Consider the following 23,766-nt stretch of genomic DNA (forward strand, 5'->3'; position numbering starts at 1 on the left):
CAGATTTAGAAAAACTCCTCAAATATTTGTAGTCTTATCTCCCCCCCTCCCTCCTACCTGAGGAGGAGAACTACCGATGTTAATTTGAGAACATTAACCAGGTTCTACCCACAAAGCTACTTGATGGACTCACTGTGAGGTAGGACCTGGGAAATCTGATTTTCTTAAGAACGCTAATGTTGGTCCTCAAGCCCTGCCAGGGCTAAGGTACAAACACATTCATCTAGTGGAGTATGTAAAATATAAAGCCTCAACTACTGTCCTAGAAATACCACTTCTCTTGACTTGAGTTCTACTAAGAGTATAAGGTTATAACCTCTGGTAACAGTTTACAAATGGTTCTCGTTATATTTTTTGAAATTGTGACAGAGAAAGACATCTATCAGTCCTTCAACTGTTTGACAGTATATATCATGCCCTGAGCAAGAATATACTTTTCTAGGTTAAACTTAACCAGTTCCTTCCTTGCCAGATGTGACTGTCAAACTCTTTACCTTCGTGGTCACCTCCTCCTCTAGGTAAGGTTTACCAATAACCTCTTTGAAACTGATATTCCAAGCACTGAATACACTATTCAAGATGTAGTCTAATCTACACAGGAGGTCAACATGAAATCTGGTCTCCGGGATATACAAAGGAGGCCAAAGTGTGACCTGCCACTTCCCTCAAGAGAAGACCCTCTGACAAGAAAACACATTTGGTTTCTCTGAACCACTAAAACAGAGCAGGGTCAAATTTATGTCCAGAAAAGTAAGCAACAGGGGCCAAGACAGCTCGAACTGAGAAGCGGTAGAAGCCAAATTCCGCCTTGACCCTGACCTACCTACCCACTTGCCCATTCAACCTTCTCTTCATTACACTAAGTTCCTAAATACATAAATGTATTTCTCCTGTGACAAAATACAAAATGTGACATGAGACCTTAGGTAGCCACTACCCCTGGAAGACCACAAGGGACTGAAAAGGTTCACCTGCTACTCAGTCTCCTTGGTCATGAAGAGAAAACAAGGAGGCAATGGTCTACACTGTTTTTGCTCCATCTCCATAATAGAGTATTGCTGAAGGTTCTTAACAAGGGAGCAATACAACCAGATGTGTGTTTCATAAAGGACATTCTGGTGGTCCAGAGAATGACAGACTAGAGCGAGAAAGCAAGAGCCTCAAGAACATCAAGTGTGAGGGTTACTTGGATAAAGCCAGACAGTGGTAAGCACAGACAGGTTTTAGAGAGGATAAAAGGGAACGGCAGAAAGGAGGTAGAATGGATAGAACTTGACTTAAATAGGGACAATGAGGGACAAAGGTCTAGAATGACTTAAATTTCTATTTAGGAAACTGTGTGGATGGAAGGTTATGAAATTAGACAAGATAAAGACTACTAGAGGGGCTTCTGAGGAAAGATAACGAGCTCAAAGTTGTACATGATGACACGGATATGCATATAGGCTATTTCAAAGGAGTACCTGGTTGGCAGTTAGAGACCTGAAGCTTAGCAGAGAACTGAGAAAGCAAATACAAAGTGAGAGTCATTGGTGGGAAAGTGATCAGGGAACAGATCAGAACATCCGTGGATACAGGGTAGAGCAGTATCCCCCAAAGTGTGGTCCACAGACTACCTGCACAAAAATCACATGAGATGCTGTTTCTTTATCCTTGAGTCAGAAACCTAGGATGGAAATGGAATTTGGCATCTTAAAATAAAATGTGTAAAATGGAGAAGAGGGACCAAGATGCAACTATGTGGAATCTAAAGGCAGCCAATACATGAAAATAAACAAGTGGAAAGGGAATAAAAGTGTTGCAATGAAAAAGCCAAGAGCGCAGAGTCAATGTGGTGACGCCACCTTTCAGAGGACGAAGATTACCTGCTATAATCCCGTCCATCTGCTCCAGCGCCGCAGCCAGCATGTCACTTGCATCACTCATCATGTTGTTATCTGTCAAGGGCAAATTCCAACCTAGAGCTGAAAAAGCAATGATGTCGCCATTACATCCTTTACGTGACACGTGCTTCCTGGAGGGTATGGTAACTCAACTTCAAATTGCAACCCCACCTAGATGTCAAACACGGAGAGAGAGCTTCTGAAATGGCAGAGCTGAATGACCTGGCTCGCTTAACATGCTGTGGCCCACCGTCTACCGTCCTGCAAGAGCACATGCTCCATTAGGTAATAAAATAAGGAAGTTTCAGTTCTTGCACTCAAGGTGTTTAACAGCCAGTAGAATGGTTTCCATGCTATACTCTACAGAGCTCTAAGTCTCTGTGAAAAGCATTGAAGATACTGATGGAAACTTCCTGAGGGGCCATCAGCAATGCTCAGTGGACAGATTTTTTCCTCCCTGCACCAGCGCCACCCAATTTCTGCTCTTCCAATTTTGGTCCCCTCCCACCCCTCCCCCGTATAAGGATTTACCGTAAGACGTGCCTACGAGAAGAGTTTATTAGCATATACACTAAACACACTTGCACACACCTACTGGGATTTTGTAATACAACAACAGCTACCATGTACTGAGTGCCTACAGTGGTCCCTATACATTTACATAAATTACTCATAATCCTTAATCATGACAACAACTCTCTGAAATGAATAAACTTGTCTCCATTAGATAGATAATATCAAAGATGTCTGTTGATTTTTGCAACAGAAACACAGCCAATATAGAGCAAAGACCAGGTTTTAGTCTAGGTCTTATATAATACATATTAAATTTCTGTTTATCTGAGTCTATCTGAAAAATAGGTTTATGCTGAAATTATGCCATAATCTACTCATTCTTTTACCTGTGAAAAAAAATAATTGAAATTATCTTGGCAAAAATATTTGATTATTAACAAGAAAAAGTCAAGACTATGTGATTTCCAATATTAATTAATGCACTTCAGATACTAGACTAAGCACCCATGTAAATTCTCCCAGAAGGCCTAAATAAAGCAATAATTATTTGTTTATCTTCAATAAATATTTATAAATGCTTATTCTCAACCTCTATACTTAACATGTAGTAGCAGCCTACTACTACATGTAAAATAGCTAATAAAAATGTATACAACATTGCAAATGTAGTATGTGATAAAAGGGAAAAATGGAGCAGGAAAAATGGAAAGGTTTGCAAATTAAATAGGGTAGTCTGAGAGAATGATGGATGCAAATGCCAAAGACGTCTTTAACAAATTAAAAGTAGTCACGTATAGGGGCTCCTGGGTGGTTCAGTCGGTTAAGCGTCCAACTTCAGCTCAGGTCGTAATCTCACAGTTCATGGGTTTCAAGCCCCGCAGTGGGTTCTGTGCTGCCAGCTCAGAGCCTGGAGCCTGCTTCAGATTCTGTGTCTCCCTCTCTCTCTGCCCCTCCCCCGTTCGCATTCTGTCTCTGTGTCTCAAAAATATATAAATGTTAAAAAAAAATTAAAAAGAAAAGTAGTCATGAATAGATGGTCTAGTTCAACGGTATTTAAAGTATAGAATTTCTACACATCAATTAAAAAAAGGAAGCAGGGTTGACTCGAACAGACGTATAACAGAATACACTTTCAGCTAATAAACATAGGAAGAGGCTTAATGTCATTAGTACAAGGAATTTTAGACAAACAATGTGATACCGTTTTATACCCAGTCAACTGGTTAAAAAAAACAACAACAAACTGACACTGCCAAGTATTACAGAAAATGTAGCCTCACCGAGTCTCTTACGGAATGGCGGTGGGAATGTGAAATGGCTTAACAACTTTATGAATAACAGTTTGGGCATTATCATCTACAATTAAATGCAGTAATTTTCAATCTAACAATATTTACTCCGAAGTACATAATCATGAACATGCAAAAATGTTCATAGGACTGAAAATGTGGACACAAACCAAATGTCCAACGCAAGAGGAGATGAATAAACTGGTATATTTACACAATGGAATTACATACAGCTGTCAAAACAAACCAAAGTAATGTATGTGTAGTATGATTAAATCTATATAGTATAAGAGCAAATTATAAGTCTCCAATAAATTCAGCAAAATTTTTGTAAGTTAAAACAATACAAATTAAATAGATTTTAGAAATACATACAGATTCAACATAACTAGACAAAAAGAAAAGAAGAAATGGCAACATGAAATTCAGGATGGTGGATAACTCAAGTCAGGGATATCGGGCGATAGAGGGGATAGACTGAGAAGAAGAGTTATATAGATGAATAAAGGTTACTGTCAAGTTTTTGAGTTAGGTAATAGATTCAGAAGAGTGCTTGGTACATCATTAAAAATGACAAAATGGCAATTTCACTTCCGATAATGTGGAATAGACTTTATTGGACAAACCTTCCCACAAACAGCAATACAAAACACTGGATAAAATATAAAAACAGTTTTGAAGAAACTGGAGAGCAAACACAAGCTGGTAGAAACTGGAGGGAACTCAGCTCTTGAGTAAAGGGAACCATAATACATGAGATACACATTTATATATCTTTTTGGGATACAGAGTAGATCCTAGCTATCCAAATCTTATTGGCTCAAAGGAAAGAAGGGGGTAAACTTCTTAATACTAATTCATGGTAGGCTATGCTAAGAATATATGATATAATCCATTAAAATTACAAACTACAGAGATGTAAGTAAAAAGCCAACTGGGTTAGTGAAATGGAATACTAAGAAAATCGTCAATCCAAAAGTAGGGCAGTAATGGTGGGACAATAAACAGATGGGAGAAATAGAAATCAAATGGTAAGATGGTAGATTTAAATTCAATCATATAAATAATTACATTAAATATAAACAGAATGAACACTATTGAAAGCCAGAGATTATCAGACTGGCTAAAAAGAAAAAAGAAAAGAAAAAAAAAAAAAAGACAAACCTAACTATATGCAGTTAATAGATATGTACTTTAAATATAAAGAAATATAAAGTAAAAGGATGAAAAATGAAGTATCATATATATATAGTAAGCCTAATAAAGCAGGAGTGACTATATTAATATAAGAAAAATAGCTTTCAACAAAGAAGTATCACCAGAAAGAGATATTTATAACGATGAGTCAATTCATCATGAAGTCGTAACAATCACAAATATTTTTGCAACTAATAACAGAACTTCCAAATACATACAGCAGAACCCAACAAAATTAAAGAATTACATAAATTAAGTCATTCGTATTTGATGTAATTGTTGATATGGTTAGATGTAAGTGTACAGTCCTGTCCTTTTTGTTTGTCCCACCTGTCATTTGTTCTTCCTTTTCAACCCTCTTTTGGGTTGAAACCCTCTTTTGGAATGGCAAAGGTAGGGGAAAAAATCCAGTAATAACATAGAAGACTTGAACAATATAATCAACCATCCTTACCTAAATCAATGTATACTAAAAAAAAAAATTAAAATGCAGAATATACATTCTTTTCAAATCCACTATATTCATCAGGATGGGCCATATATGCATGGCCACAAAGTTAAGTCTCAAAAAATTCCAGTTGGACTTCAAAGGACTACACAGAAGAGTTAAGAACAGCAAACTGAAGTGGAACTAATATTAAAATAGAATTTCCATATTGATTAAAATTCTGACTTGCCCATGGCTTGAGTTATTTTAGAGGCAGCCCAATTTAATGAGCATCTGTGTTGATAAAACTATGTCAACTTTCATGGCTGGGTAAAAGTATTTTTAAAAACAGTAAGGCTGAATACAAAGGCTTCAGAAAATCCCTTGTTCTAAAAAGATCCTTACACACTTAATACAATATTACTCCAAATACAGTGGAAAATTACTCCACAATAAAAAAGACTGAACTGACACATGCAACATTATGCTGAGCAAAAGCCAGAGATGAACAACTATGTACTACATGATTTCTTTTATATGAATCAAGAACATGCAGCAATCTACAGTGATAGAGAGTAAGACAACAGTTACTTGCAGGAAGTGGCAAATGATCCGGGAGGCGGGGGGGGGGGGGGGGGGGGCCAGGGGGAGTTCCTGTTCAATATACTGATTGAGTGGTTGGTTACACAAGGTTATGCATTTGTCAAAACTCATCAAACTATACACTTTAAGATGTGTGCATTTCACTGTATGTAAATTTCATCTCAAATTTTAAAATTTGGTAAAGTGTTATCAATTAAAAATGAAATTGTAGGGGCGCCTGGGTGGCGCAGTCGGTTAAGCGTCCGACTTCAGCCAGGTCACGATCTCGCGGTCCGGGAGTTCGAGCCCCGCATCAGGCTCTGGTCGGATGGCTCAGAGCCTGGAGCCTGTTTCCGATTCTGTGTCTCCCTCTCTCTCTGCCCCTCCCCCGTTCATGCTCTGTCTCTCTCTGTCCCAAAAATAAATAAACGTTGAAAAAAAAAAAAAATGAAATTGTAGAGGGGCGGCTGGGTGCCTCAGTCAGTTAAGCACCTGACTCTTGGTTTCAGCTCAAGTCATGATCTCACGGTTTCTGAAATCAAGCCCCAAATCCAGCTCTGTGCTGACAGCGTGGAGCCTGCTTGGGATTCTCTCTCTCCCTCTCTCTACCCCTCCCCCACTTTCTCTCTCAAAATAAACAAACATTAAAAAAAATTTTTTAATTAAAAAAATGAGACTGTAGTTTTAAAATGAACTAAATAAAAGGGTTAATGTAAAAAGCAAATGCATGGACTTATAATGATGTCATAAATCAAAGATAACGAATAATCCAATTATACACTTGGGGTCCAAAGTAAAAGACTCCGAATATCCAAGTCCCTTTGTTCTAATTCATTGCCTACCCAGAAACCTGCTGATTATAATTTGGCCTTGTGGGTCCACAAATCATTTAGATTAAAACTTCAACATCCAATAATTTTCATATGATAGCAAATTCACTTCTGAGCTCTAAAGAGCTAATAATGTACTTCTTTGAATGACTTGCTGAAGGGAAAAAAATACCAGAAAATATAACTACCACAACAAAGGAGTGGGGTTTGGGTTCAAGGTCATAGCTCAAACTTGGGAAAGCCCTATTTGTTGGGTGATTTAAACAGCGCTCTTGGGGTGGGGTAGCTCAGCTGGTTAAGGGTCTGACTCTTGATTTTGGCTCAGGCCATGATCTCATTGTATGGAGCCTTGAGTCAGGCTCTGCGTTGACAGAACAGATTCTCTCCCACCTCTCTCTGCCTCTCCCCTCCACCTCTCTCTCAAAATAAACATTAAAAAAACTAAAATAAACAAACAGATCAGCGCTATTTGCAGAAGTCCTTAGTCTAGTGGTTTCCTATTCCAATGGCTCAATAAAAATAAATTTAGAGAAGTCTTAGAAAAGCAATCTTCTGGGGATAACATTCATCTATTAAAGGACACACACACAAAAAAGACTCAATAGAAAAGAAAAGCATGTTCTGGGTATATTTCAAGCTTGGTCAGAACCCATTTAGAGTAGATTTGAACGGGATAAAATATTAAGGAAAGTTCCAGCAATGGGCGTGGTAGCTAAAGAGTTGGCAGAAAACCACATTTTGCTGGGTTGCTGACTGACTGATGTTCTAGGTCAGGCTCACTTCCCAGTCTCTCTGTGAAGAAGGAAAAAAAGACTAAGAAAATTAGTAAGTTTGTTCTAAACTTGGGTAAGAATGCCATTTATCCTAGCTTTCTCTGCTTTCCTTAGCTCAAATATTTAGGTTTGAAGAGAACTTCTAATTCATGCCCAGAGACAGATACAATTCACAGAGAAGAAGAAATCCTTTTGTTAAGAGAATGTTTACAAACATTCCACTAGGCTGGTGGAGTGCCATATTATTATATGGTCATTATGAAAACAATATATATTTTCATATAAATTACTCATAGATTTCTCATCAATTTCTCCTCCCAAGATGCTCACTAGGGATGTTAATCAATTACACAATATTCCCAGTGTATGCAGCAATACAGTCTCAGCAAAGATAAAATGTCTTAAAAATGGAAAGACCGAGTAGTTCGGACTATCAGTGATTCCCAAGGTGTGGTTCCTGGACCAGCAGCAGCCTCACCTGCACCTAGTTAGAATGCAAATCCTTGAGTCCACCCAAAACCTACTGAATGAGAAATTCTAGGAGGTTTTTACAGGCTGTGCAGGTGATTCTGATTCACACTCAATCACTGTGCTAGAGCATAAGAACCCGTCTTTCCTTTTGAGACAACAAGCTCCACCCAAGATGAGGTTGAACTGGCGACCAAGGTAAACAAGGGAAGAGCTCCTCTCCCCAGTCACTGCTTCTTTTGATCCAAAAATAACAGCTCTGAATAAACAATTCAGGTTTCAACCCGATAAGTCTCCTTTTAAACTTCAACTATTAAGCCCTTATGCCTGTAACATTTTATGATTCTTATGCAATCCTCCTTGTTTTCTGGTTCTCTGCTATGCATCTGTCATCACATACTTTCTCCTCCCCACTCTATTAGCCCAAATCCTTTTCACCTCCAATCTGCTCTAAGATCCCTGTAAAATTAATTCAGAATCACTTGAAAAGGCAACAATGGTAAGAAGTGGAGGTCAAGGTGCCCAGGAAGTGCCAAAAACAGAAAGACTGGGGATGTTGGCAGTAGGGGTGATATCTAATGTTCAACAAAATTTTTAAAATCTGTCAGGGGCGCCTGGGTGGCTCAGTTGGTTAAGCATCCAATTTCGGCTCAGGTCATGATTTCATGGTTTCTGAGATCCAGCCCGCACTGGGCTCTGTGCTGACAGCTCAGAGCCTGGAGCCTGCTTTGGATTCTGTGTCTACCTCTTTCTCTGCCCCTCCCCCCACTCACACTCACTCACTCTCTCTCCCTCTCAATAATAAATAAATGTTAAAAAAACGTTAATTTGTCAAACTCTAAAGTAAGTATAATATTGATGATATCATTGAAAATGTGAACACTATGGGGCGCCTGGGTGGCGCAGTCGGTTGAGCGTCCGACTTCAACCAGGTCACGATCTCGCGGTCCGTGAGTTCGAGCCCCGCCTCAGGCTCTGGGCTGATGGCTCAGAGCCTGGAGCCTGTTTCCGATTCTGTGTCTCCCTCTCTCTCCGCCCCTCCCCCGTTCATGCTCTGTCTCTCTCTGTCCCAAAAATAAATAAACGTTGAAAAAAAAAATTAAAAAAAAAAAAGAAAATGTGAACACTGTATATTTGATGATATTAGGGGATTATTTTAGTTTTTAAGTTATAATAATTACTTTTAAGAGTTCTTACTTTTTTAGAAGTTATTAGCAAAATATTCACTGATAAAATATGACATCTGGAATTTGCTTTAAAATAATAAACAGGAAGGGAAGAAGGGTAAAGATATAAATGACACAAGATTAGTCAAGATTGTTGAAAGTGACTGATAAGTACATGCGATAACATCACACTATTCTCTCTACACTTTCATATACTTGAGATTTTCCATAATAAAATATTTACACTTTTTCATCCATATCTGTAGACGATAGGATTTTCAAACACCCTTGACCATGATATGTTGTCTTAAATACTTTATTTTTCTGTCATGACCTCAAGCACACCAAGGTCTCACCAAATATTTACAAACCAAATAAGAAAATACTTATTTTAACCACCTGCATAAACAAAAACACGCACTCAGAAAATGGGATGGCCTCTCACAGAGAGTTTGTGAGGCAGAGCATAAAAGTGCAAGTATTAATGACTGTGCCTTAGTCAAAGTTACTTCTCTTGCTCACTAATATGAAGAGCCAAAAGATGATGGGGCCACATTGGTAAGTAAATAAATGAAACACCAAGGGAAAACAGGACAAGATAAAAGGAAACGAGCTTCTCAGCTCTATGATGTTAATATTTAGGAATAACTACAAGGGAATTGATAAAAAGGTGAACACAATAAGCCAAGATCCTTTACTTCTTGAATAAAAACATGTTGCTACTATTTGAAAAACTGATTGTACTAAATATCAGTAAATCTGAAGATCTTGTGAGAAGGTGAAAGAATGTCCCATTTCTCCTGATCTACTATCGTTAGCTATAATGACTGCAAGAAGAAGTTGTGAATTTGTCTAAGGTCACTCAAGAAGTAAGGTTTGAGCCCAAAACCCATGTTGTTCCCCATAGGTATTCATGAAAAGGCTAGTCAGCCCTGACTCAGACCACCAACCTTGACCCTTCTCACGAGCTTCCAAACCAGATTACATACCTACCTCCAGCGTGTGCAGCCCTGACTGCCTAGCATGCTGGACAACATACCTGTCCCTGAACATACACCTGCTCACCTCCGTGCAGTCACGAGAGCTGCTCCTTCCCTGCTCGGACTGCCCTTTATGCCCTGGGACACTTACTCTCAAGATTCAGCTTGGGGATTCGTGCTGCCAAGGCCTTGTTGCCTCTCTCAGAGCACCCCGGGCATGAGTCCACAGAGCCCTAATTTTATAATATTTGCCTCCTCGACTAAGCTGTGTATCCGCAGTATCTCGTGTGGCAGACAGCAGGCTTCCAGCGTGGTGCCGTGTTCCAGCGGCTCCTCAAACAGGTACGCTTCTGTCAAAATGACTCTAGCTCCTATATCCTGTTTGCAGCAAATAGTGTGACCTTCCTCTTAGCTGCATATGTCAAAAACTTATTTCCTCACCCTGACTCTTAAGAGAAATTTGGATAAATCTGATGGTTGCTATCACCTACAATCTTACAAAGTGAATTTCCACACTCTTCAAAACGTAGGTGAACCAAAGCCATTGTGCAACTTTGGGATGATGTTATTTCTAAGAGTTTGCAAACTGAGTTCCCAACAGGATGGAGGAGTATTAGGGGGCCTGAACAGGTTTTAACTTCTGACTTTTCTAGCTACTCTAACCCTAACCTTCACGCATCTCTTCTTTTTAGCTTTTACAAACCCAGAGACTCATCTGTCTCCTAGTTTTCTGCCAGATCTACCAACCTAGCCTTAGCTGGCAAGAGGTAAGCAGTTCTGGGATATCGGAAATCCAGACTGATACCCTGCGGGGGGCAGGAGAGGGTTAATAGCTACTCAAAGCTCTAAAAGGGAGGGAAAGGACAAGCATGTTTTATACACTGTGGGTCATGACCCCTATAATCAGAAGGCGGTGAAATAAATTTAGCACATTGCAATCAACATTTGAATAAAATAGAAAACATCAAGAGTGTCCCACAAGAAGAAAAGGTTAAGTATTGTTTTGTGAAACTTTTGATTCAGTTATATATACACACATCTGTATGCAATAAATATTAACTGAAGGCCTACCATGTGCCAGGTACGAGCAAAAAAAGAAAAATACCTCTGCCTTTAGGTAGCTGACATTCCCATGGTTTCAGCATAATGGGGAAGGAGCTTGGGGGGCATGCATGCATATGTATTGCATCATGATAGAAGAAAGTATATCTTACACTAGGTCAAAAACACTTGAGAAAGATTGCTCTATAGGGCAACGACTTAAAATGTGGTCTGTGAACTGGTTCATTAACTGTCACCGGTCAACTATGAGTTAAGTTCAGAAACTAAGTATTTAGAAAATCTTATAGCAACTGGACCTTGCTATGATATCCAATTATGTGATCATTTTGCTGGCCCACCCAATTTTTTAAAATTGAATTTTACAAAATCAATCCATGATGAATTGGAAATAAGAAAAAAAAAAAAAAACACTGGTCCTTTACCAGAGATGGCTGGAGAAGCAGTGCTCTGGAGGACACATCGGGCAGGTGCCTTGGGAGAAAGTGTGTACCCAGTACTCAGATTGGAAACTGCAACCGTGGATCACAGAGAGAGAGAATAGGCAGCATGGGGAGCAAGAGAAACCCAACAACTGGGGAGCACCGTTCAGGTTCTCTCTGCACACATGTCACATGATGAAACTAATTAAATGACAAGCAGAAAACTGTTTGCATTGATGATGACATGTGCTTAAATTTGAAGTGAAACAAAAGAAGTGAAACAAAAACCATTTGGGTTATGTAAAATTAATCACAGCAGGGGCGCCTGGGTGGCTTAGTTGGTTAAGCATTCGACTCTAGATTTCAGCTCAGGTCATGATCTCATGGTTCATGGGTTTGAGCCCCGCATCAGGTTCTGTGCTGACAGTATGGACCCTGCTTGGGATTGTCTCTCTTCCTCCCTCTCTGCCTTTCCCATGCTCACTCTCTCTGTCTCTCAAAAATAAACATTAAAAAAAAACAGAATGATATTCTTATGATGCATCACAGCAGCAAAACACGTTTAATTTCTGATCCAGTTGGTTTTAATTATAGCAATAAAGGCTACATAGTTCATGCTAAAACTTCATAGTCTGTCACTAATACTACACGGCCAAAAATGTACTGTATTTAAAAACGAAAGAATCCTGCCAGCATACCAAATGGATTGGGGAGAATGGTAAAAATTGTGGGCTAGGGAACAGTTTTGTGGAGGAATAAGACTCTATAATAATTTAAAAAACTAAACTGTCTAGTGGATAATTTCTGTTGGTTTTATTTCAATGAGGAGTTAGTTACACTGTTGGCTGTATAGTAAGCAGAAGGTCATCTTTTTCTTTAATAGCATATATGTGTCTGGCCATAACAGACAAGTCTTCAGCTCCTGGAGGAAAAAAATCCAAGCCAGAGCCATTTCTGAAACCAATACTCTACTGTGTATTAACTAACTAAAATCAAAAAAATTATTGTAAAAGAAGAAAAACAGAGTCCTGAAATGATATAGCTGAAAGTACAAAATACATTCTTAACACTATTAAAATATTAAAAAGACACAAAAATTTTGTACAATTAATGAGTCCCCAATCAAGTATTAATTGATGGATGATACAATGTTTTGCAAACTATTTCTATTTCAGTTGTGAATGACTAGCACTAACTGCTGCAGTGGGAGATGTCTTAGGGGAGGGGTAAAGAGAATCAGGAAAGCAAGGCCAAAAATTATTTCCCAACACAAGAGCTGACAAACTATAGCCCATAAGCCAACTCAGGCCCACTACCTGTTTCTGTAAATAAAGTTTCATTGGAACAAAGTCACACTCATTCGTTCACATATCATCTGTGGCTACTTGCACGTTCAGCGGCAGAATGAGTAGTTTTAACTCACAAAGCCTAAAGTATTTACTATCCGGCCAAATGCAGGAAATGTCAGCGAACCCCTGCCCCAACCCATCCCATAGCCTCCTGACAATCCACAGAATCCTCTCCTACATGCATGTTCACCCACTGACTAAACAATATATATATTTTTTTCTTTTGTGTGAGAGAGCAGGGGAAGGGGAGAGGGAGAGAAAGAATCTTAGGAAGGCTCCATGTTCAGCGTGGAGCTGGACGCTGGGCTCGATCACATGACCCTGAGATCATGACCTGAGCCGAAATCGAGTCGGACGTTCAACTGACTGAGCCACCAAGATGCCCTGAACAGTATTTACTGAGTACCTATTATGCATCAGGCACAAATATAAGTGATGAGGGTATAACAGTAAAGAAAAAGAAAAAAAGAAAATGGAGAAGAAAAAAGAGTAAAAGTTGTTATTCTAATGGCAAGAAACTATAAGCAAATAGTTTAAATATACAGTAGATGATATGGTGTTAAGTGATATGGGAAAACAAAGCAAAGGAGAATTAAGTTAACATTAACTTACTACGTATCGGTCACTGTTTTACATGCTCTTCATGTATTAATTCATTGAATCTTCTCAATAATCCTATTGACAAATATTTAGCCCTATTTTATAGGTTATAAAACTGAGCCACAGAAAGACACTCAAGTCATACAGCTAGAAGAAGGATGTGAGGCCAGACAGACCCAACTCTAGAGCCCATGCTCTTAATTACACATTGTGATGGCTCTTTGTGCAGAAAGGGAATGACAGGGAGTCACAATTTTAATATGCTAATCAGGGAAGACCCCAATGATAAAATGATGCCGGCAAAGCTTGGTAAGAGGTGAGGGGGAGGGGCCCTCGGTGGCTCAGTCGGTTGAGCATCTGAGTCTTGATTTGGGCTTAGGTCATGACCTCACAATTCATGAGACTGAGCCCCATGTCTGGCTCCCGTGCAACCTGCTTAGGATTCTCTGCCCCTCCCCAACTTGTTCTCTCTCTCTCTCTCTCTCTCTCTCTCTCTCTTTCACAAAATAAATAAATAAACTTAAAAAAAAAAAAAGAGGTGAGGGGGAAAGTCACATGACTATATAGGAAGAGCTTCCATGTAGAAACAACCAACCAGTACAACGGCCAGAAGGGAGAACTTGATGTAGCTTCATGTAGTCTGTATAAGGGGAGAAGAGAAGTCACACAGTGAAATGCACAGGTCTTAACTGTACAGTTTGATGAGTTCTGATGAATGCACACACCTACATAACACACCCCCAATAAGATATCAACACTTTTATCACCTTGTGTGTGTTTTGATGGAAAAGCTAACACAATTTGATACACTGCTTGGGAAAAAGAAAGGGCTGTGGCCTATTCCATAGAAGGATGGGGTGGCCATTTACCGAGGTGACTAACCTGCCTGCTCCCAACTCTGAGCATGACAAGTACTTCCTCTACCTATCGAAGGAAGCAAGAACTACTAAATCATCATCCATGGAGTCATCACCTGCTATCTTTTGCACTAAAGCCAAACGAAACACCAGCATCTTGTACGTGAAAGCTATATGTCATGGCAGAACACCCAAGCAAAATTCGTGACTATGGCATCAAACACTCCCATAGCACTCCTTTTGCATATATATATACTTCTATTGCCAGGTACCATATGGAACCATTAGTTGTCTCTGCTAGATGCTATACTTGGCAGGTAGGCTCTCTTAACTAGGCCTGTGGAATAGAGTCTCTACTTGAGTGAGCTTTTTAAGAACTAAGGTCCTACTCTTAATAATTTCTACCAAGCTTAGCTCAGGATATAGTGCTCAGTAAAGATTCAATAAATAAATGAATAACCATTTATATCCACCAACACAAAACTATTCATTAATCACCATAAAGCATGCTATACTCTCCCTCGCTCACGCACTCTCTCTCTCTCTCTCTCTCCCCCCTATAGAGTGCTGCACAGGAAAGAATGGTACATTAATGGACTTATTTGGCAATTTTGTGTTTTAGATCATCAACCCAAATTTTTTTTCATTTTAATAAAAGTTCTGGTAACCCATACCTTTCAAGAGAGAATGTGCTATCTGTTGAATAACTAGGGCAAGGCTACCAAATGGCAAATATTAATCAGGATTTTTCATTTTTACTGTATACAGAACTAGTGCTTCAAAATGACATGAAAAAATGTATACATTCATTGATACACATACATGTTCATTCAAAGAGTATTTATCACATCCCCACCACATGCCAGAAACTACTGTTCCAAGCACTGAGGAGTTTTCATTCACATGAACACCCCCAATTTCTGCATTCATCATCCAATCAAGTCCACTTCACAGACCGGTTAAGTGATCCCACCCACCAGAGACATACCTTTTTCCCTGCCAAGTACAGCATCTGAATTATTTTCTAGTGCCAACCCCAAACTTGGACATTCTAAATGACTGGGGTAACATGGTGCTTGCTTAAGCTTTAAAAACAAGGCAAAGAAACAAGATACTTGGTTTTTCTATTTTTGCTATTTATATTCTGTGTATGGAAAGTCTTTCTTTAAATTATCTTAATCTCAGGATGCCTCAAATTTTGCCTTGTGGTAAAAAGTAATATAGTATTGAGGCGCCTGGCTGGCTCAGTCGGTTAAGCAGCTACTTCGGCTGAGGTCATGATCCCACCACCGTTCGTGGGTTCAAGCCCTGTGTCAGGCTCTGTGCTGAGAGCTCAGCTTCAGAGTCTGTGTCTCCCTCTCTCTCTGCTCCTCCTCCACTTGCACTTGTCTCAAACGTTAAGATAAATTTTAAAAGAAGGTAATATAGTATCAAAAATGTATTTTTCCCCAAGAAACTCCTGGCTATGTCTCGAGTCAGCTGTAACAAGTGTCGCTAGAGAAAGCCCAGCTGGTTCCACTTCCAATGCCTGCTATCTAACCGTGACTGGACACTTGGTGCTACTCATCAATCCCCACATTCATCGTTAGTTCCCTCCCTATCACATTCTTCATGATGGCTGTCTCCAAGAATCCCTACAAAATTCTCCTGTAGTCTATTCCTATTCCTGCCCACGCTTAAACTCAGTAGATTACTTCATACCCTACTGGACAGAGAATCCTGGGGAGCTCTCCTCTAAGTGTATACTTACTTGTCTGCTCCCATCTTCTGTCCTAAGAAAACTTGCCACCCTTATTCTTGATCTCATCCCAGTTTTTTTTTTGAACAACTGCTCCCTCTTTCTCTTTCATCTTCAATTATTCCCTTCTGCTCAACCAATAAAATGTCAAAAATCTTCTGGACCTAAAAATCCTAGCCAAAACAAACAAGCAGAAAGCTCCCAAATCCTTCCCTTTGCCCTTCATAAGTTACAGATCTAGCTCTGACTCTTCACAATTACACCCCTGAAATGAGTGGTCCCCACATTCTGCTTTCCCCTCTCCCCACTCCAGTCTGGCTGCCATCTCTACTCATCTCATAATTTAAAAAAAAAAAAAAAAAAAAAAATCCCCCAGGCAACAAAAGCAGAATTAAACCAGTGGGACTACATCAAGTGAAAAAGCTTTTGCACAGCAAAGGAACTCATCAATAATATTAAAAGGTAATCTACAGAATGGGAGAAAATATTTGTAAATCATATATCTGATAAGAGGTTAATACCCAAAATATATAAAGTTGAATAGCAAAAAATAAATAAATAAATAAATAAATAAATAAATAAATAAATAAATCAGATTTTAAAAATGGGCATTTATTCCAAAGAAGATATACAGATGGACAACAGGTGCATGAAAAGAAGCTCAAAATCACCAATCTTCAGGGAAATGAAAATCAAAACCACAATGAGATATCACTTCACATTTGTCAGAATGGCTAGAGTCAAAAAGACAAGAAATAACAAATGCTGGTGAGGATATGGAGAGAAAGAAAACCCTTACGTACCTTTGGTATGAATGTAAATTAGTGTACCCACTATGGAAAACTGTGGAGGTTCCTCAAAAAATGAAAAACAAAGCTACCATATGATCCAGCAATCCCACTTCTGTGTATTTATCCAAAGAAACTGAAAACATTAACTCAGAAAGACACATGCACCCTCATTCATGGTCACTGCAGCATTATTTGCAATAGCCAAGATAGGGAAACAACCTGAGTGTCCACTCACAGACAAATAGATAAAGCATGGGGAGCACCTAGATGGGTCGGTCAGTTAAGCATCCAACTCTTAATTTCAGCTCAAGTCATGATCTCATGGTTGTGAAACTGAGTGCTCTCCCTCTCCCTCTGCCCCCACCCCTGCTCACACATTCCCCCCACTTTCTTTTTTTTTTTTTTTAATTTTTTTTTCCACGTTTTTATTTATTTTTGGGACAGAGAGAGACAGAGCATGAACGGGGGAGGGGCAGAGAGAGAGGGAGACACAGAATCGGAAACAGGCTCCAAGCTCGGAGCCATCAGCCCAGAGCCCGACGCGGGGCTGGAACTCACGGACCGCGAGATCGTGACCTGGCTGAAGCCGGACGCTTAACCGACTGCGCCACCCAGGCGCCCCTCCCCCCACTTTCTAAAACACACACGCATACACACAAGAAAGCATGGTGCATACATACCTTGAGGATATCATGCTAAGTGAATGAAGTAAGTCAGACAAAGACAAATATCATATGATCTTACTTCTATGTGAAATTCCAAAAAAACACCGAAAAACAAATAACAAAGCAAAACAAAAAACCAAACCCAACCTCATAGATACACAGAACAGATTGGAGACTGTCAGAAGTAAAGGGTTGAGGGGTGGTCAAAATGGGGCCAAAGATACAAACTTCCAGTTACCAAATAAAGAAGTCATGGAAATGTAATGGACAGCATGGTGACTAGAATTAATACTACTGTACCGCATATTGGAAAGTTGTTAAGAGGTGATCATTTCACAATATATACAAATACTGAATTATGTTGCACACCTGAAACAAATATAATGTCGTGTGTCAATTATACCTCAATAAAAAAAAAAAAAAGGCTGAAAAATAAACAAATGGTCCTAAAAACAAAGATGGGAAAACAGCCTTTCATCAGAGTAGGAGAGAAATCCCATAGAATATTGGCACAATGCAATTAAACTGGGGGGGGGGGGGGGGGGGGGGGGGGAGAAAAAAACCCAACCCTGGTGGTCTAACAGTACTATATTTCATGAAATAAAATAATCCAGGGCACCTGGGTGGCTCAGTTGGTTAAACGTCCAACTCTGGATTTAGGCCCACGTCATGATCTCACTGTTCCTGAGTTCAAGCCCTGCATCGGGTTCTGCATTGACAGCACAGAGCCTGCTGTCAGCAGCAGGTTGCACAGTTTGGAAAATGATTTGAGAAAATCTGTGTGATGTGCCTTGTGTCCCATAGGCCTGGTCCATTTTAAGGATTCAATAAATAGGGCATATATAACTACAATTTCTGCCCCTGCCACATATCAGGTGAGAACATCCTGTGCTGACTTTACAAACCCAGAGTTTAGCACACTTCTTCATTGGTTCCATAAATATGTTCTCATGACAGACCCCCACCTGCACAAGAAAAATCCCCTGTGGTACACATTATGCTTAAAAACAATGGATATAGGGGTACAAAAAGTAAAGGAAGAATGAAAAGGAGAAAGAAGAAGGGAAACAGGGAAGAAAAAAGAGAATGGAAAGCAGACAGTAACTTTCATTAAATGCTTGTCCAACTGTGACAATGGAACATTAGCAGCCTAGGACTCTGATAGTAAGAAGAGATGGAAGCTTGCTAAAAGCTAAGCAGAGCCATTAACATGCCCCAGGATTCTCATTTGTACATGGCTGTCACCATCGAGGAGCTTGTTCTTAACTTGCTGTAGGCTCCAGTGTGTAGGCAAAAAAGCCAAAGGAGGTTAGGAAGTCCTCCTACAGTGACAAGGGGGAAACAGCTCCCAGAGACAAATCTCTGTGAAAACATCTTACTAGGGAATATGAAGAGAAATTAAACCTCATGTAGCCTCTTGAAATGTTTTAGACCTGTGGAGTGAGGTCCCAGTAAGAGAGCTATAGTCAAGCTTGCAAAGTTGGTGTAGTTCTTTACCCAAAGGAAGGAACTGGGAGTTGTCGTCATTGCCCTGTATCCTAAGGAGAGAGGAAACCAGAGGAAGGTCTAACTACTCAAGGACAGTCCATAAGCCAAAGTTGAAAACTAGCCCAGAAGACTGATGTCAAGGGCCAAAGAACCACTGCCTGATACTTCAGATCTCTAGCTGATTTAAAACATCCTCATAACTAAGCTCTGAAAGAAGCTGGAGACAGTATTTTAGTCAATTGGGAAACTGGAATTCATGTGGGATCCCCTAGGTTTGTCTTCTTTGAAGAGATCAAGTGCCAGAACCATCAGGTTACCAGGTGGATGCTGGAAAGTTTGGGCTCCTCTCTGGAGCTTCTTGGGGCAGGGGGACAGGGTGGGGCTGGGGGTGGGGGTTCTGCTGTCCTCTGGGATTTCCTCCAACAGGAGGCCAGTCAGGGCAATCAGGAAGCCTCCAACTGTAGCCTTGAAGAGGTTCTGGTTCTTGGTAATGGAATGATCCAAATCTAGGATTGGCTCTCAAGCTACATGGTTGCCTCTGGAGAGATGGGGTCCTAGGCCTCTGCTTAGGTATGACATCAGCTCCAGGCTCCATGAAGAAAAACAAACCAGTGAGAGACAAAACTTCTAGAACAAAAATCAACGTTTTTCAGGCTAGCTAAGATGGTTGATATATTTACTCCTTCTTGTTTAGTTAAAAATGTGGCCTACCACATGGGGGTTGGCTAGCAAGTGGCAGAAAAAGTGATCTATCCCTTATGAGGGTGGCAGAAAGAATGGCTCTCATTCATTAAATTTTTTTAATGTTTATTTATTTCTGAGAGCGAGAGAGTACCAGCAGGGGAGGGGCAGAGAGAGATGAAGACACAGAATCTGAAGCAGGCTCCAGGCTCCGAGATGTCAGCAGAGCCCAACATGGGGACTGAACTCACAAGCAGTGAGATGAGCCAAGTGGGACACTTAACCAACTGAACCACCCAGGCGCCCCTAAATCTTTTTTTTTTTTTTTTTTAACACCAAGAGGTTAGGGGAAAAGATGCACATGTTTGTTCCAATTCTACATGAGAATTCCCCTAAGAGGTGCCTTTCCTCAAGAGACTTGGCCAAAGAAGAGGGGCAATCCCTAAGCTGACCAAGAACTTTCACTTGTGAGAAACTCCTAGAAGTTTAGAAGTTATTCACTCTGGGGGGAGCACAGGAGGGAGAAAGGGAGCGTTGGCCATGTAAAGAAGGAACAGAGAAGTGACTTTTATCTTAGGGAAATATATGTGTTAGTGTTTAGAAAAAATTTTGTAGTTTTCTACTTCATCTTAATAGGAAAGATTACTAGGGCCTTTTGCATAGAGTCAGAAAGGACCTTTGACTTTGGTTGCTTCCACCTTGCTCCAGGCTTACAGAGCCATGAATAAGGATGATGCCACACAGTATCTAACCAGCCCTGAATTCGATGTGTGGTTTTACTGACAGATTGCTGTTATTTTAGAATATACTTGCAGGGAGACAAAATCTATCTCGTTTGGTAGAAAAGAGAGAAAAGCTCCCATTTGTCCTGGTCTTTTAGGCTAGGAGAAATGAAATATGGATTATGACTCAATGTTCAGAAGCCTAAGAAAGTACATTAACAGTCACATTAACAGGACACGCTTGGGAACAGGGAATGGGGAAAGCTTAAAAATACAAGCATGACAGGTGCTAGGTATCTGCAGAGACAGAGGCCTGGCAGGTGCCCCGATCTTCCAGAAACTAGGAAAAGCCCAGAGGAGAAAAGATATCCTTCGGCTCAAAAACCTACATCTCTGAAGGAATCACTGGATAGTATCACAATGACTTGCCAGAAAATTCAGCCGCAAGCTCTTGGGATAAACAGTCCAAAGCATTGGAGGGCTATGAGTGTCAAAACCACTCAGCCAAATCAGGCTTGTGTGCAAAATAAAGGATATGCAAGGATGGTGTAATTAAAATAGATGTCAAGTAAAAACACACTACACATCAACATGTTCTAGCTTAGATCCTCAGAACTTGGAATGGGTTGGACATTTTATAGGTCGTGGACTTGGGTGGAAAGGGAGTGGCCAAAGCCCCCTTACTTAAAGGTGCCACTCTCATATTTGTTTTCCTTTACCTAACACTTTCTGGTCTAATGACTCATGAAATGAACACAAGGGAGAGTACTGTAAACTGCAGAATCAACACCATCAACACTAAGGCACTCTGCTGGGTTGAAAGAGAGGACTTAAAATTCAGCTAATTTACAGATTTCTATTGGTGATTTACAGAAGATTCCACAATAAGTATAGCTAGATTTCTGAGGCTAATTTATTATCAAGGTTCAGATATGGGTGGTATGATGGGCTGAACTGTGTCTCCCCCAAAATTCATATGTTCAAGTCCTAACCCCCAGGATCACAGGACGTGACCTTATTTGGAGATAGGGTCTTTGCTAAAACAATCAAGTTAAAATGGGGTTATTGGGATGGGTTCTCTTCCAATATGAGTAGTATCCCAATAAAAAAGGGGAACTTCTGGGGCGCCTGGGTGGCGCAGTCGGTTAAGCGTCCGACTTCAGCCAGGTCACGATCTCGCGGTCCAGGAGTTCCAGCCCCGCGTCGGGCTCTGGGCTGATGGCTCAGAGCCTGGAGCCTGTTTCCAATTCTGTGTCTCCCTCTCTCTCTGCCCCTCCCCCGTTCATGCTCTGTCTCTCTCTGTCCCAAAAATAAATAAACGTTGAAAAAAAAAAAAAAAAAAGTGGGAACTTCGACACACAGCCATGTATGGACAGACATGAAAACTTACGATGGCTGCCATCTACCAGCCAAGCCAAGAGAGAAGACTGAAACAGCCCCTTCCCTTCACAGCCCTCAGGAGACTCCAGCCTGGCGGACACTTTGATTTTGGATTTTCAGCCTCCGAACTGTGAGAGAACAGACTTCTGTTGTTTAAGCCATGGGTGAGAGGACCCAGGATCACAAAGGCACAGGACACAGTGCAAGAAGGCAGAGTTCAGAGAGTAAGCTGGCCTGAAAAATCCAGCTGTAGCTCAACAGAGAAAGATGAATCTTCTAGGCAACAATGTGCTGGCCTTTTCAGTGTCCACAGTCAACAACTGCCTTTATGACCCAGTAAGAACATGACAAACTAATTCGATTAGATATAGTGTATTTGCAATTTCAATATCATAAGCATTTACAGAGCAATTATTTGCTCCCAGATTCAAATTCTATTCCTACTGAAAGACCTCTTGCAGAGGCCTCTTTCAGAAAATGTCCATCAGTGTTTGAAATGACAAGGTACTGCACATATGTGGTTGTTTTCCATACTTTCCTTTACTGCCCCTCCTACCCCGATACTTAGGCACTTTCATAAATCCGAAAAAAGACCAGAAAATAAATAAATATCCAACACAGAGCTTTAAAAAAAGCAACAAAAGTACCCTCAAAGGCAAAATTATCATAATATTTATTCAGTGCTTGTTCAGAGAGAGATTTATGCTCAAATCCTGGCAGAGGACATGTGGAGATATAACAGGTACATCAAAGCAATCTAGGATTGATGAATAGTTTTGTACCAACAATGAAAGTGCTTAATAAAATGTTCAATAAATTTTTATAAGATGACTCATGACTAGCAAGAATCAGGTCCCCTCCCATTTCTTCTCCTGCCAGGTCCCAAATACTTCAAGTCATTTTCACAAGAGCAAACATGTCACACGAAAGAATGTTGTGCCTCGCTGGCTAACAGAGAAAGACATTCTAGATTGTAAATCACTCCTGATCTTCAACGATGAGACACGGCTAGGAGCAATCAGCACAGATGTAACCATGCTGGCTTGGGAAGACACATACATGTTATCCTCACCATGCAAAGAACAATTTCTATAGCTTCACAGTAAAAGCCTTTTCATATTTACAATCATTACTAAATCACTAGGCTTTCAGGAATCTCCAGAAGTTGCCCAGTATTCCACTTCTAAATAAGACAGACCAATTTTAATTTGGAGGCAAACCAACTGACATCTTGAGTCAGGGTCACCATTCTGGCTATGCAGGTTGGGTCCTGCACAGGGTGCCCTGCCCTAGCGGGTGGAGGCTGAAATCCAGTCTGTTCCAGCTCAGGGGCTGTATCTGCCTGCAGGGCCACCATTTTCTAATTGCACAAAAGCTTTCTCAGGACTAGGGCCACATACACCTTCTTCTCCGTAGATACTCTCCAATCACCTCAGCAAAGGGCAATGCTTTTAAACATGTTTAGTTCAGGAAGTGAAAAAGACAGTAGGGCTGGAATTTAAAGAACAAAGAGGGCGTGGCTCAAAATAAGCTGGAGATGTTGACAGGGACCATTCTGAGAATTTAAAGATTAACCTAGGGGTGCCTTGGTGGCTCAGTCGGTTGAGCAGTTGTGCGTCCGACTCTTGATTTTGGCTCAGGTCATGATCTCAGGGCTCGTGGGATCGAGTCCTGTACTGATGGTACAGAGCCTGCTTGGGATTTTTCTCTTCCACTCTCTCTGCCCCTCCTCCACTCACGCTGTCTCTCAAAATAAACATTAAAAAATAATAAAGATTATACTAAATACAGAGGGTTGTCATTGAATGGTCTTAAGGGACCTCTTGTGGTTTGTGTTTCTAAAAAGTTTTCTCCGGCTCCCATGTAGACAATGAATCAGAAGGGAAAGAGAGAAGATGTGGAA

General features: G+C 40.4%; 1 protein-coding gene across 9 annotated transcripts in view; it reads right to left on the bottom strand.

Annotated features, from left to right (window-relative positions):
- The window catches only part of PPFIBP1 (PPFIB scaffold protein 1), a 178,674-nt gene that overhangs the window by 61,661 nt on the left and 93,247 nt on the right, over positions 1–23,766 (bottom strand). For all 9 annotated transcript variants that reach the window (XM_040488566.1, XM_040488571.1, XM_040488569.1 and 6 more), the window contains one exon: positions 1,866–1,964. In XM_040488566.1, the coding sequence (XP_040344500.1) occupies positions 1,866–1,929 (64 nt within the window). In that variant the 5' untranslated portion in view covers positions 1,930–1,964. The remainder of the gene's footprint in view (positions 1–1,865; positions 1,965–23,766) is intronic.

The sequence above is a fragment of the Herpailurus yagouaroundi genome, unplaced genomic scaffold (genome assembly GCF_014898765.1).
Source record: "Herpailurus yagouaroundi ecotype Mexico unplaced genomic scaffold, PumYag 166, whole genome shotgun sequence".
NCBI classification, from domain to species: Eukaryota; Metazoa; Chordata; class Mammalia; order Carnivora; family Felidae; genus Herpailurus; species Herpailurus yagouaroundi.